Source organism: Dysidea avara, chromosome 9 (assembly GCF_963678975.1).
Source record: "Dysidea avara chromosome 9, odDysAvar1.4, whole genome shotgun sequence".
In the NCBI taxonomy this organism is placed as follows: Eukaryota; Metazoa; Porifera; class Demospongiae; order Dictyoceratida; family Dysideidae; genus Dysidea; species Dysidea avara.
The window spans coordinates 30,265,751-30,281,820 of record NC_089280.1 but is presented as its reverse complement, the minus strand read 5'-3'; the positions used below and the strand labels follow the sequence as shown (position 1 = coordinate 30,281,820).

The 16,070-nt window shown below is 37.9% G+C and overlaps 1 protein-coding gene across 1 annotated transcript in view; it reads right to left on the bottom strand.

Moving 5' to 3' along the window:
• Positions 1-13,181, bottom strand: part of LOC136266477 (roundabout homolog 1-like) — a 37,252-nt gene extending 24,071 nt beyond the window's left edge. Inside the window, exons 1-3 of the mRNA XM_066061491.1 lie at positions 13,055-13,181; positions 854-1,126; positions 518-805 (exon numbers count right to left, since the gene is read on the bottom strand). Coding sequence (XP_065917563.1) covers positions 518-805; positions 854-1,126; positions 13,055-13,112 — 619 coding nt within the window. The 5' untranslated portion in view covers positions 13,113-13,181. The remainder of the gene's footprint in view (positions 1-517; positions 806-853; positions 1,127-13,054) is intronic.
• Positions 13,182-16,070: the final 2,889 nt, after the last annotated feature.

Sequence of the window (16,070 nt, the reverse complement as noted above, 5' to 3'; positions counted from 1 at the left end):
CAATGAAACAAGGGAGGTCGCCTACAACTGTAGCTGTATCTACGGACATTTAATTACTATTGACACACTTTATAAGTGAAATAGAAATTTAATGTGCACCGGGTGTAGCTGCAGGTGTAGTCGACCTCCCTTGTTTCATTGCTTTTTATTTCTATGATCCATATTCAAATTTAAAATTCCTAGCTTTTACTTGTATACTTGCAAAAAGGAAGAAACAAATTATCTTATTGGTGTAATATTGGAAATGAGTGCTTAAATTTTCAGACGCTTGTTATACTAATAAAAATAGTCACTAATAAAAGTAGTCGGAATCTGTGTCATGAAGAGTTGGCATGGTTGATTCAGTTAAACAAATAAAATTAATATATAATTTAGTAGAAACTTGTCAAAAGGATTTCAGTTACGCTGTATGCACGATTATGTAACATCCAAGTTATTGTTGATGTGAAGGCTGTTTTGATGATTAATAGTTTTGGAAGAAAAATGCAAACTTTTATGATCCGTACTTGATACTTACTCAAAACGGTAACAGTAGCAACATATGATCTTGTCCCACCAGCTTCATTGAACACTACACACCTGTACTGTTGTGACTCTTGTAAGTTCCTCACAACAAGTCTCCTGCTATTATTACTAAGTCTCCTGTTATTACTATTACTAATAACACTCCATTGTCCTCCATTAATATTCCTAGCCTGCCATTGATATGTAATTGATCCTCTACCAGTTCCCTCACAATTCAGAGTAACCCTCATACTAATAGTTGTCAACTGACTGGTGGGGTGAGTTGTGATAGTGGGAGGACCTGTGGACACTTGTGTCATCATGTCTTACCCGTTAGGACAATACTCACCATACACATTCACAGTAGTACTATTAGACACAACTGGTCCAGCCTCATTGCTCACATTACACCTGTACATGTACTCTCCAATAGTCAGTGTTGTATCAGTAGTGTATGATGTTGTGTTATCATTACTAACAGTAGTCCATCTTCTACCAGATCTTCTCTCCCAGGAATATACTAGTGTTCCTAGACCACTAGCTCTACACATGAGAGTGATGCTTCTTCCAATTGGTACATCACCACCAGTTGGGTGATCTATGATCTCTGGAGGATCTGAAACTAAACCACAAAACACAATTATCTGAAAAGCACATTAGCAGAATACATATTAAGTGTTATAAGTGGGTTGATTATCGTTGCAAATTGTCCAGATCAGGTTTGGTCTATTTCACTTATTGAATGACCTGGATGAGATTACATGATCATAAATTAACAAGCCCAATTGCATTGATGGAAATGCAGTTGTACATACTTGAGAAACGTATGTCCAGAATGTGTTTTGCTGTCTGTAGGGATACATGGAACCACATCCACTTATCAGAATTGCATGCTACTCTCTGTTGGCATGCATGGTATCACACCCACTTATCAGGATTTAGTGTTGCTGCTTGCAAGTTACTATAATCTAGCATCAAGTAAGCTGACCGTAGATAGCTGCCTGTGAACTTACATAAAACCACACTCACTTATTAATCATTGATAATGTTTGTCAAAATATTCTTTGGTAGCTACTCATTTCTTGCAAATGATCCTTCCTACAGTGATATTTGTAATGTATGCTATAAATCCAGGGCTAACTAGCATAAAGAACTCAAGACTCTAGCTACATACACCTCTCTGTTTAATTATACCACAATATGTGACTGTCTCTGGGAAAACCGGTCTTATCGCCCATTTAAAAGTATCGAGAAACGTCAGTTTTAAATATTCTGTGTGTTGTAGCTGGCCAATGGTGGTAGCTACGCATACCAAATTTTCACACGTTTCACAACAATTTCTTACCTTCCTGATCATCCACTGAAGAAGTAGTCAACAGCTAAGTTTCCCGCCATTTTAGATAGTTTTTAAACCGAGGTTGTCTGTATCAGGCGAGCTCCAGAAGGGTGGGAGGCGGGGGCCCTGGAAGGCGGGCAAGATGGTGTTCAAAAATTGAAAAGAGACGTGCTGGGATGAATTAGGCCAAGTTATAGGCCATTCAGGGCTCAGAACTGGCTAAAATGAAAGGAAATTTACAGCACAGGTCATTGTCCAACACCACAGAGCTGTACAGCCACACACAGCCATCTCCTGGTTGGCCAGGGCTCCATCAAGACCCCAGACCACTCGTACGGCTCGCCACTGTGCTCTAGAAAAGCAGCCAGCAAAAGCAGACCACTTTACTCTGGTGGACTGTGGCAGTGAAACTTGATAGTGCATTCATTAAGCTTTGTGTTTGTGTGAAAAAAATCAAACTTCCTGTCTTGGGCGATAAGAACGGTTTTCGTAGATCCAGTCACATATATCCAGGTGGGGCAGATCTGGATCTCATCCAGGTTACTATTTGGGTCAGTGTGTCGATTGGGTTAGCAGTACTGACCCACTTACAACTCTGATACTTATTCCATAATAATTTACTAGATCCAGATACATCACTGGAAATACAAATATACAAGCAAGAAGCTTAAATCAAGTTCTAATCTGGTGGGATCATTTAAATTACGTCAACGGTGATGAGACTTTGATCCCCTTAAACACACTGCTGCTGAATGAAGTGATGAATAGCACAGTATTAATTCAAACTAATAATCTGACTATATATATAATTTTAATACCATACCTGTTTCACTGCCCATACAAAAGTCTCAATAGTAGCAGTGAAATTTATCCGGTATTTCACTGACAGCAGTGAAAAAGTTGTAATTGCAAATTCATTGGCTAGAATTTATGTTAACAATGTAGCGCCAATTAGTGTCGACGTGTGTTTAGTACATAGTGACAAATTGCGTACATGGCAACGCTAATGCACAGCATGCGTATATGCAGCGAGTATGGTATTAACTGGGAATAGCATGGGTAGCAGTGAAATTTGGGATAAATACCACTCTTGTTGTATTGGAAATGGTAAATTTCACTCGGCTTCGCCTCGTGAATTTTATCCCCATTTCCAATACAACACTCGTGATATTTATCCCAAATTTCACTGCTACCCATGCTATTACTAGTACATATATATATATATATATATATATATATGACTACATTATTAAGTGATAAGTATGGCAGGTTATTTGTAGTTGATAACACAGCTTGACTCAAAACAGGTATTACCAAAGAGAAAAGGCACTCCTCATGAACTCATCCACCATACATTTGCTTATTATCACTGAGCCAAAAGAAAGAAGTAAATACTTTAATACTTTTAAATCGAATGTCCTAACCCGTCCTCAAAACTCTCTACACTCACATCAATGTGGCATCATCTTCAACATTTCAAGACTCTAGTGGAACTGCTCTCTAGCAAAATGGTACAGTGTTAGTTCAGTACAAAGACTGTGGCACACTTCTGATAACAGTGCAGCAGTTGTATCACTAAACTTGTAATGTATGAACTATCAACCAAGCAATTAGAGCATGCTCAACAGTCATGATAACTAAGACCTAAAGGAAGAGTGGTAAGCGTGATTTTTTAAATACTGTAATGTGTTTAACTTTTGCCAGATAAGCTTCATCTTCTTCTTCACGTTTGTATAATGGTGATGCTCAGTTCGACATTTTTGCTATGGGTTTCTGAGATTAATTGACAGTGGGCTTTTCCGTGATGTGCATGTGGTTAACAGGCATATGAGGAATGAGTTCAGCACATTGGATGATTTACTTGCATAGTTTTTTTATCTACGTACTTTTGGGGATTAGGCAAGGCAGTAATTTATAACCACCACTGTCTATTCAAATTACTTAAACTACTTCTCTGTTTGGACATTAAGTTCTCCCAACATCAGTTGACCTTGTAGTCACAGAAAGCGAAGTATAGCCCCTTGATCTGTAGTTGAGTTCCCAGTATAGAATGCTTTTCTAGAACTGCAATTATTTTTTTCTAGTTTTTTTTTGTGTAAAAAGTGCTCTCACTATAATAATAATAGATGGAAATGTTGGAAAAAAAGTTTAAAAAATTTTTTTATTGATAATTAGTGAAAACTTCAGTTCAGCGTAATCCTGTGAATTCATTATCAAATCATAACCATGAGTCATGCATTATACAATATAATAAGACCAATAGCCAGCTAGTGTGGCATAATTCAGTGATAGCCAGTGAGATTGCAGCTAATTTATAGTTTATGATTTAGCTTCATAGCTAGTCTACACAACAGAGCTTAATTTAATTCTTAAAGTGCCAAGGACAAATGTCCTTACATATGCACAATTGTAAGGACATAGACTTTATAATTGTATGGACATGAGTTATAAGGAATACTTTACACTGCTGGAATTGGAATAGTGGAGTTTCCATTGTACTGCTTTCATTATTATGATTGAGGGTTTTGAGGCTAACTACAACCACATAGCTACAACATGCTGTGGTCATTACAGCAGTAAACTAAGGGGAGTTGACATTGGTAAACATATCAAGAAGTTTGCGGAGATATGGCTCCAGTTGCACCAGTTTGTTCACTATAAGTTGCATAGTTTTTACTGTATTGACACTTTGTACTCACATATCTTTTCACTCAAAACACAAATTTCAGATCACAAGTACCATGAGAAAGAGCAACTCTTGGCAAACAGGATAGTACCACATGAACCTCAGTACACGAAAACTCCACTCGTCATTTTTACACTAAAGGAACACAATCATCTGCAAAACATTTCCAATGGGCATTTAGACCATTTCCATGCAATGGGCATTTTGACGAATCTAACAAATTCATTCATGTCTTGTGACACATTTTGATCCGCAGCTTGATTCTTTTAGCTTATTCTTGAGCGATTCCAACAAGCCATAGTGAGCACCTATAGCGTAAACTATCACTCGTAAAAATGATGGCAAAGTTGGGGGTTAAATGTGACCTAGTCTGGGAAAACCGGGTCTTATCGCCCATGTCAGCAGATTCAACTTTTCACCCAGGACACAAAGCTACATGAATAAACTATTTAATAGGCTTGCACCTATTATGCTCAAAATTTTACCTATTATTCCTTCCAGAATTTCCCAAATTTTTCACCTATTATTCTTTTTTTATTCTTGTGTCTAGCATATTTTTTCCAAACTTAGTTTCTGTAGCTAGTCACGATCTGACTGCTCTATTAGAGTATTTAAATGTTTTATTACAGTATATCGATCTTTAAGGCTTTCATCTCCTTTTCAGCCAGCACTCGTATAATAATGTCAGCTATATATCACTCTTAGTAACTTAACTCTTTCTTCTAGCTAATCAAGAATGGACACGCCCCTTAATTCCAAAGATTAATCCCGTGGACATCTGATTATTCTAAAATTATTCCTTTAACCATCCTATTATTCCGGAATTATTCTCACAAAATTGGTGACCTATTATTCTCAAAATTATGCCAGCATAATAGGCACAAGCCTACTATCTAATTCCACATTCAAAATCAGCTATACTTGAGTGGTCTGGTTTTGCTGGCTGCTTTTTCCAAGCCCAGTGGCGATCTGTACGTGTGGTGTGGGGCCTTAATGGAGCTCTGGTCAGCCTGGGGATGGCTGTATGTGGCTGTACAGCTATGTGGTATTGAATAAGTACCTCTGCTGTGAAGTTCCTTTTAGTTAAGCCAATTGTGAGACCTGAATGGCCCAAAACGTGGCCTAATTCATCCCTACGCCTTCCTTTTCAATTTTGAACACAATCTTTCCTGCCTTCCAGGGCCCCCGCCTCCCACCTCTTTTGGAGGTCGCCTGATACAGTCAACCTCGGTTTAAAAACTATCCAAAATGGCGGGAAACTTAGTTGTTGGCTACTTGCACAGTGGATGCTCTGAAAGGTAAGGGATTGGTATAAAACGTGTGAAAATTTGGTACACATAACTTCATCCATTGGCGAGCTACAACACACTAAATACTTAAAACCAGCGTTTCTTGATACTTTTAAATAGGCGATAAGACCGGTTTTCCCAGACTGGGTCACAAATATGTGTGTGATTCTGAGTGAGATTATTGCTTTGATTTGGCATGGATTCCGTCTGGCTAGGTCTGACTAGTAATGCACAGAAAGGCTTTAACCAATACGGAGTTTAAAATGATTTTATTAAAGAAGTTCTATATGAGTACCAAAGTTCTAATGTTGCAGCTAGTACACCTGCCATGAATACACTTGGAATTTTCAACTAGAGTAAGGGACCATAGCACATTGATAAAAAGTACCGAAATTAGAGCACATTATTAAATCACAGTAAAATAATATGTGTTATACCGTGCACTACTCCAGCTTGTTTCAGTATTTTTTATCGATGTGCTATGGTCCCTACTCTAGCTGAAAATTTTAAAAAAATTGTATACTTGTTTGTTAACTTTTTTTGTAAATAATTATTATGACTGGTGAACCCAAACATACCACAGTTACGCGCACCTGAAATGGCACCACACGCCCCAGCTATATCAGTTATCGTCTGAAAAGTGAAGTATCCATTACGCTTCATTGTCAGCTATGTTCAACCCGTTACACAGTATTACAAATCAAAAACTGTTTGAAAAGCACCTCAGCAATCCACGCATATACCGAAAGAAATGGCTCCAGTTATATCAATTATCGTCTGAAAAGTGAAGTATCCATTACACTTCATTGTCGGCTATGTTCAAACCGTTACATAGCAGTACAAATCAAGAATTGTTCAAAAAGCACTTCTGCAATCAAAACAGCCACTATGAAAAATACGGATGGTTTCCATTACAAAGGGAAGCCATCATGTGCTACCTCCAAGATGAATGGGACACAAAGGAGGACACAAAGGAGGACACTGGTAAGTCCATGAAGAATGCATTATATGTACTGCAGTATACCAAAAGGCACCTTTCAGGCCGAAATGACGTCAAACAGTGAAAACATTAAGCCCGTAGCCTTAGCCGTTATCGAGTTACGCTTGTCTGAAGGCATCAGTCAGTCAGTTACTTATAGTCAGTCAGCAGAAAATTCTGTTAATTCCATAGCAACTTTTGAAGGTGTTTCAGGTCGATCTGAAAGCTTGTTTGGGCTTAGTTTTACCTACCAATACTGCCTCATCGTCATCTGGGAAAATTAAGGTTGGTTTTTGGGTGATGTTATTTCATGGGCCACGCCTACTCCTTTGTGGTCCCTACTGTACAGAACTATTGTACTGTATGATACGCAGCATAGACAGTCTGCGATGACTCATTTAAGCAAAATGTCTCAAAAGTGAAAAAAAGCAACAGTAAAGCCTTTAATCAATGAAATATATAGCAAGGTAAAATAATTGCAACTGCTATATTGCTTTGATCATAATTGTACTAATCACTTGCAGCTGCCTCAAATTTCCATTTTGAGCCAAACTTCCTTTGGTTGGGAAAATGTAGTATCTCCTAGCAACCAAGTGACAGTTATTGTTAGCACTACAATCAAATATGTACACATCAGCCTTTATGGTACCACTATTGGTTTTTCAAGGGCCTTTGTGTCCTCCCAAAACTCATTATTGTGGTATTTGTGTGGATTATGTCCATTAACTGACCGTTAATTTAAGGCCTGCACAATTTATCATTTATGTGATAAAAGCAGTCTTATTGCCCAGTGTGATTTTTCACCAATACACTACCAAGTTTCACTATCGAAATTGGCCAGGGTCAAGTGGTCTGAACACATTGAATACTTAAACCAGCATTTCTTGCTTTTTGCTGGCATGTAGGTCAGTCAATAGAAAAATCCCAGATCTTTAAATTCTACAACAATTTGCTGGAATTGTTTCAGGCCATTTCATGTGTTTATATGTGATTGGCTGAGCAAAAAACCGGCTGTTTTCACACATTCCTCGAATTCCATTTTATTACATCTCTGTAATCTATAGTAACAAAAGAGTGGAGAGTTAAAGTTTCATCCTTGTATGATGAAAAGGGCATTCCAACTAACAAATGACGAGGGTGAACATTGTTTGATGGCATTGTAAATAAATGCCCATAACTCATGTATCCTTTACTATGCAAACACAAAACAAAGATTTTCTTGTTTTCCATAAACAGGCAAATCCAGTGGTATATAGGATTTATTGAATTTCAGTGCATATGCAGTGGCGGATCTAGGATTTTTGAAAGGGTGTTTCTGTGAGGTGTACTATATTTCTTAGTATAACATTAGTATATAGCTAGCTAGCTATGTAGCTACACTATTGTGCTACCTTGTTCTTGCTCTTCTACTTACTTGTTCTTGCTCTTTTATCAAAGAAAGATAATGGTTTTTCCTTGCTTTAAGTGCTCATCAGGGTCTCTTCTCTTTTGTTCTCTCATTTTGAACTCACGCAGAAACAAGCGCCTGAAAAAACAATTATTGAGTAAGCAGATGAGCTACTGTGTAATTGATCTAGTTGGCCTCAAGAGATGAAAAATGAAGACGTTCTGTAAGTTAAATGTTACTGTTATGATAAAAAGCTATTTACAACAGAAGAATGGCTTACTTAACCAGCATCACTTTAAAGGTGAAATTCTGAAAGGGGGTTTCTGTCAAAACCACCGGAACCCTTCTAGATCCACCACTGATATGAATGTGACTAAAGCGTACATAAAATTTTCATGCAGCACGAATATTTTTTATCCAGTGTATTTCAACATGGTTTTATGGCAAAATAGAATTTTGCAAAAACAGCTGGTTTTCGCTCAGTGGTCACATATAGACTGGTTGTATAGTGAAACCAATAATTATGTCCATATTATTGTATTTAGTTTGTAAGGCTGGTACGTGTTTGGTGGAATTGTTTAGCAGAAAAGCCCAAACCTTCATTGTCCATACTATGCAGTACAATACTACTGTGCTGTATGATAAATGAGCTTAATGAAGTTAAATATTAAATCTTGATTACAAAGTTGTGTTAAATGTTCTGTAGTCCTGCACAATATGTGAGCCAATCATGGTTGTCATGGTAATCATACCACAATCATTAAACATACCTTGCAGGGGCAAATCCAGGAGCTGGCAAGAGGAGGAGCACAAACAGGCTAAGTTGTAGGTGGGTAGAAAGAACACAGATTCTCTTGTTAGTTAACGTTGCGTTAGTTTTTAAGTAAGACATAATCACCTCTTAATAAGTGTCTCACTGCTGATTTTTTTTTTTCATTTTGGGCTTTACAAATAGTTATAAAGTCTTTAAACTGTTTACAAGGCTATGAATGTCTTAAAAACCAGTAACAATAATTACTATTAAAGGCACTTAGTACGCCCTGTTGAAGCTGAGTGACAGATTGTTTGACAGCTGGTTTGACTTTGGTTAAGGTAAGCCAGTTTGCAATAAGGCCACATAAACTAAAAAAGTATTAGTATCTCATCCTCCTGTACTCAAAATAGCAGTGCGGGAGGGCAGATTTTTATTTTAATTTTTACTAACTAGATAGTTGAATTAGCTAGCTAAAATGCCTCAGAATGTAGTTTTCTTAGACTGCTCTAGCAAGGTACCAACTTTAGAAGGTGCTGGATAGCTGCACTCAGCCACCAGTGGTATAAAATATCCTTGATGAGGTAGGAAAAACAGCCATGCAGGCGGGGATGAGAAACTAGCAATTAAGTTCATTATGTGGCCTAATATGCATAGTTTTCATGAGTTACCAGTATAATGATTTTGGCCTGACAAAGTTTAGTATTTCACTATGGCTCCTCTGCAAGGGCTGTACAGTACAGTGTATGGCAAGGGGAGGAGGCATTTGCCCCAAATTCCTCATGCTGGATCTGCCATTGCCTTCATACACAACTAGCTATGTTTGGTGATGTATAACGTACTCAGTGTAGCTATGAGTGAACACTTTCAAGTAGTACATACAAGGATACCATGTTATTTGCAACAAGAAAAAAATTCTGAAGTGCTCATTATAACATAAGTTAGGGTCTGCAACGCGAAAAATCGATATCCTCCAATCAACTACCTAGCTATTGTCATGTGTTAGGTTAAGTGTAACTTGAATAACACCAGCGTGGCAGCCAAGTTTGTTGCTTTCTTCTGGTAGAAAACAATACAAATGTCTTAAAATCACGTGATTTTTCATTGCAGCAGTTCGTAGGGTTCTTCGTATGCCATGATATTTATTCACTCTCAACATTGTTCAAGTAGTCTATCGTCAACTCAAAGTATTGGTGGTTTGATTTTATTGGTCAGTTTCTGGTGGCAGCGCGATCTGTGCAGCTTTTTGGCGACAGACAAAATGCTTCTTCCACTGGAGCATAGGACAAGCAGAGCAGCAACTGCGCCGTGGGTCAGCAATGACCAGTACTAGGTAAAGTACCTGCATGCGGAGTATGGTTATAATTGAAACTTGTTAGCCATCTGGCTGAGCCATCTATATGCTGAAATTCGGCCAAAATGATGCGATTTCTGCAAACAAATACCATAATGGTTGATACATCAGTGAGACAGTCTCCAACAGCAAGGATACGAAGCTTATAAACACCTAACAATACGGCTATCTCACCCAGTAAATGCATAGAGCAATCCAATGCATGAAAGTGATCGATATTCAAATCTCGGAAAATACAACCATAATCTATTCCAAAGGCCTTAAAATCACTTGGAATCAAGTGACAATCAATTTGTGTGCATTAGGTTCAGCACCTCAATTAGCCCAGCAGTCTAAGACTCTCCCTATGATAGCAATTCCGGGAGAATTTTAAAATTAATGGAAATAATTTCTATTTAGCATAGCCTTGTACAGTGCTCCCTGAGGATCTCATTAACACTTAGTTTTTAAAAATCCATTATAGGATGGTGGAGTTACAAGCAATTTTGTCCTTTAAAATAGGCTAAATTTTCTCCATATCTTTCCATTGAAAAAGTCCCTAAAATGGCACAATTGAACAAATGCTTATAACTAAGCTTTGCAATAACATTTTGAACTTCTGTTTTCTGCTATAAATACCTTATATATGGACCACAGTGTAACCTTACTTGTAAGACCTTCTGAATAAAGGTCACCAGCCACTGAATAATTGCATGCATTTAGCATCTTGTGGATGACAAAATAGCATACACATGGTGAAGTGCAACCACTCTGTACCAGTCACCTCCACTCAAAAAGACAATGTGCATGCAAAGCACAGAGTTGTACTGTTGATTTATAGCTGCTTATGTGAATATTTTGTCTCTTTATGTACAGCTCCTTGACAACTACTAAAATGGCGGATCAAATAGATGAGCTATTTCTGGTGCAAATTTGCTGACTTTTAGCATAGTAATATTGAAAACTACATGGACAAAAATGCTCACAATGGTGTAACTAACATGTGCAGGGTCTTTTCTTGCAAAGAGAATATAACATTGTGGTGGCTATATTGCAAAATATTCTTATAATTGGCATAAAACTCCACCCAAACATATTTGTAGCAGAAAACTAACTGCACCACTGTATTCCTTGCCCCCAGAAACCCTAGAAACGATCCAATCGTTTGATCAATCACTCATATGGCAGCAAAATGATTGTGCCAACTTTCCAATGGAAGATTCACGGAGAAATTTTATGCAAAATTTACGGAATTCCGGAATTGCTACCTATGATGCCATCACAGCATAAAACACACCCAGACCACGCCTGAGTGAACAATGAACACCAATATTTACAAAAGGAGCACACTGCATGGTTCCTATTCAGAAATGAAAGCAATTTCATGGGTATTCCGCGATTTGAATTTCTATCAAGTGAGTGCCTATTTCATGCATTGGATTGCTCTATGCGTTTACTGGGCGAGATAGCCGTGTTGTTAGGTGTTTATAAGCTTCGCATCCTTGCTGTTGGAGACTGTCTCACTGATGTATCAACCATTATGGTATTTGTTTGCAAAAGTTGCATCATTTTGGCCGAATTTCAGCATATAGATGGCTCAGCCAGATGGCTAACAAACTTCAATTATAACCATACTCCGCATGCAGGTACTTTACCTAGTACTGGTCATTGCTGACCCACGGCGTAGTTGCTGCTCTGCTTGTCCTATGCTCCAGTGGAAGAAGCATTTTGTTTGTCGCCAAAAATGTGCACAGATCGTGCTGCCACCAGAAACTCACCAATAAAATCAAACCACCAATACTTTGAGTTGACGATAGACTACTTGAACAATGTTGAAAGTGAATATTGTGGCATATGAAGAACCCTACGAACTGCTGCAACGAAAAATCACGTGATTTTAAGACATTTGTATCATTTTCTGCCAGAAGCAAGTGACAAACTTGGCTGCCATGCTGGTGTTATTCAAGTTACACTTAGCCTAACACATGACAATAGTTAGGTAGTTGATAGGAGGATATCGATTTTTCGCGTTGCGGACCCTACATAAGTACATAACCAGCATGCCTTGGGGACCCCATCTCTCCACCATTCTCCATGGTGAAGGGTCTCACTCGATCCTCAAGGTTCAGTGCTAGTCTCGCGTGGCCAGACCGCTTTTTTCCGTATATTGGGTGGGGAAAAAAAGGGTCTGGTGCAACTCCAATAGCTGTTTACTTCTGAGCCATCCCCACATTCCGGGGACGCTAATTGAATAACATTGGTCACAAAGGAGGTGCTATGACGTCAGTAAAACTATGAAGTATTCCTACACTCCTGCTCCGGTTGTGAGTCTTGTTACACGATGAGGATTAACTGTCAAGACGCTATAAAAGAGACATCGGAGCAAATTAAGATTCGTTTAAAGGATAAACAGATCTCTAGTTAACTTACTGACGTCATGGCACCCCCTTTGTGACCAATGTTATTCAATTAGCATCCCTGGAATGTGGGGACGGCTCAGAAGTAAACAGCTATTGGAGTTGCACCAGACCCTTTTTTCCCCACCCAATATACGGAAAAAAGCGGTCTGGCCACGCGAGACTAGTTCAGTGCATGGAGCCTTTGGCTTTAGACGCTGCCCGAGGATGCACAGACTGGATTTCAACAATACTGTAGCGAGCTAACTACCATTGCGTTAGTATAAATAGCCGTCAGTAGCTAGCTGACTAGCCCCTTCAGTGGACTAGCCCATAGATAATATGCATAGACTCTCACATAAGACTACATAAGTTACACCACCTGTCACTCACCACATAATACTACAACAAGTATGGAGCAGCACCAACAAGCTACATTGATCCGTACCATGTCTCTTCTTGCCGTGTTGTCAGCCGGAAGAACAAAATTGACTGGGCCCAAATAAGGTAATATGCAATGCTCACGTGCACGCTTTGAGTTATTACTTGCAGCACCATATAAGGTAATAAACTTAGCCTAGCAGCTAGCTTCAGTGTCAATAACTTGTTATAGAATAGCAGGTTGATTCGATTTTGGAAAGGGGTTTTAAACATTAGGTAATCCTAAAGCTGCAGCACAAGTTGCTGTCAGACCTTCAGTGCTGGTCGACACTGTAAAACATTAATAATAATAATAACATGCACATAATAATTATATAGGCCAGATCATATATTACTTCCCTCCATAAGTCTTGTGTATATAGACATACGTAGCTAGACCACATTAATTCTTTTATTTCTCACAGTGTAGCCACTAGCTACAAGCGTGAATGGGAAAAAGATTTGGTATTTTCCTACCTAATAGTTGTTAATGGTTTTGTGCATAGTACATGTACAATTAGAGCAATATTTATGATCTTATAATACCAAGAGTTAATAATATGGGATAATACCTTTCCACTGCTGAGCTATGTATTCTATTCGTCTTTAGTACCATTAGAGTGATATGTGTTAAAATTAGTGCAGCTTTTTAGAACACAATTAACTACTTCAAACACTTTCTGAAGGGACTCAGGCTCCTACTTCAGGGGATAATGATCAAAATAACACAGTAAGATACATATGATCATGACTATATAACTAGGTGCATGCGTGAGAATATTACACAACAGGTTTAGTGGATCTCCATTAGAATAACAGTTATCTTGAATATGACTTGGTCACCATATACAGTATATCATCCGGGAGTGAATCATAGAAATGTATAGTTTATAAAGTGAAGTGTTACCAGTATTAAAAGTACACTGGATCAAACCAAAAGACTTGTAGGCACTTGGTATTATTGACTTGTAGTGTTCAGTCCACTTAAGAAAGGTGTATATGGTTAGTGAGTGTGTCTCTGCTTGAAGGTACTTTTGTCAATGTTTGAATACTAAATCAAAACCTTTGATGGTGCTATATGTTCCATTGGTTAGACAAGGTCCAGTTAAGCATTTAAAAAGCTGTAATCACTACTTAATTTTGGGTCATTCCATGTCAAATCAACAAGGAATTTAGGGTCACCTCTCGGATTTTGACAAAACTTGGTGTGTTTGTAGTACCTGTGGTGCTTATCACTCATACAAACTTTTAGCTCCATACATTCCATAGTTTCTGATTTATGACCACAAATATTTTGAATATTTCATGAAAATTTGGTCCATCTCTAGTTATAAAATTGACTGCAACTTTGCACTGTGTACATATTTTTAAACACAATTTTCACTGATGGAAGACTGTTGATTGACCTTTCCAGTGATCCCTAAATTATGGGATATCTAATTAATTATGGTTCAAAAGTACTTCATTGAAAACTTTAATCCTTTATATTTTGAAAACTACTGCTTGAAATTTTTTAAATTCTTTTGTGAATAATGATTGAGTCATAGTCTATGTTTGATAAAAGTTTTGTAGTGGGACCGCAATGGGCTCAAGAGATATAATGAATTAAGTTGTGGTATGTGGTGGAATTTGCAGGCTATTATTGCTGTATTGGTGAGTGTACACCTCCAATAACCACTCACAACAAGGTTATGCCAAGTTTGTCTTACAGAGTGGAGGTGTCTAGGTACATTGCAACCTGTATTAGTGACCACCTGTATTGAAAGGCCATCTATGTGCTGCAGTTAAGTTATATTTCTTTAATGTATAGCACCAAAGCATCAACCCTTCTAGCAAATCCAAAAATGGTCCTTATTAGACAGGTTGACTATAAATTACAGATCTGACTACCATGTGTTCATAAACATCATGTAGATGTTGTACCATCTATTCACAGGTACCTTCTGTATTAAGTTGAATCCCACTGTAGTGGATTTAGGCATATTTAAGTCCCGTATGTGGCTGCATAGATACATACAACAGAACTCCTCAGAAGGGATACCTGGATACCTTGATAACCAGGACACCTGTTTATACACTGTACTCCCACTCTAGCAGTGCACATACATTTAGACCAAGATACTTCTGTGGCTTCTGTAATATGAGCACATTATTATGGTCCTAGCAATGGAGGGGGTTTACCATATACATGCATTAATTGTACCTCAATGTGTGAAATTAATTACTACATTACTTTACATTCATGACCACTTTGAAGATCAAGTCATAAGTTCATACACATACTCACGTAGGAAGTAAACATGTTGACCACATACTTAACATTTACCTGTACTGATCTTCAAACTGTCAACACAAAATACTTTGAAAAACCATTAAGTTTAGTAATTACAGTACTATAAATCATGCATTGAGGTACAAGCAAGTGTTAATAATATAAAAAAACTCTTGGTACAAGTAATGCATCTACTGTATATAGTGTAACTCTTCTATTCCCTGGACCATTGATAAAGTGTTCATTTTTGATAAACCACAGACTTTTCTTGGGTCCAAAATGTATGTACAATTATAAAGTAAGATCATGAGGCTATCAAGGTACCCAGATATCTATTTAGAGGAGGACTGTTGTACCTATGCAGTCATGTATGTAACTTGAATAGTGTAGAGTGGGGATATGTATGTAAGTGCACTACTGCAAGATTTTACTTAATAAATAAGGTATAACTGAAGAGATGGTACAACACTAATGTGTTTATGGATGCATGATGATCTCATTTATAGTCAACCTGTCTAATAAGGACCATTTTTGGATTTTGCTAGAAAAGATTGATGCTTTGGTGATATATGTTAAGATCCAATTAAAGTATAAATTAGCTGCAGCCTACACAGTGTAGATGGTCTTTCAATACAGGTGGTCACTAATACAGGTTGCAATGTACCTAGACACCTTCACTCTGTAAGACAAACTTGGCATGGCCTTGTTGTGAGTGGT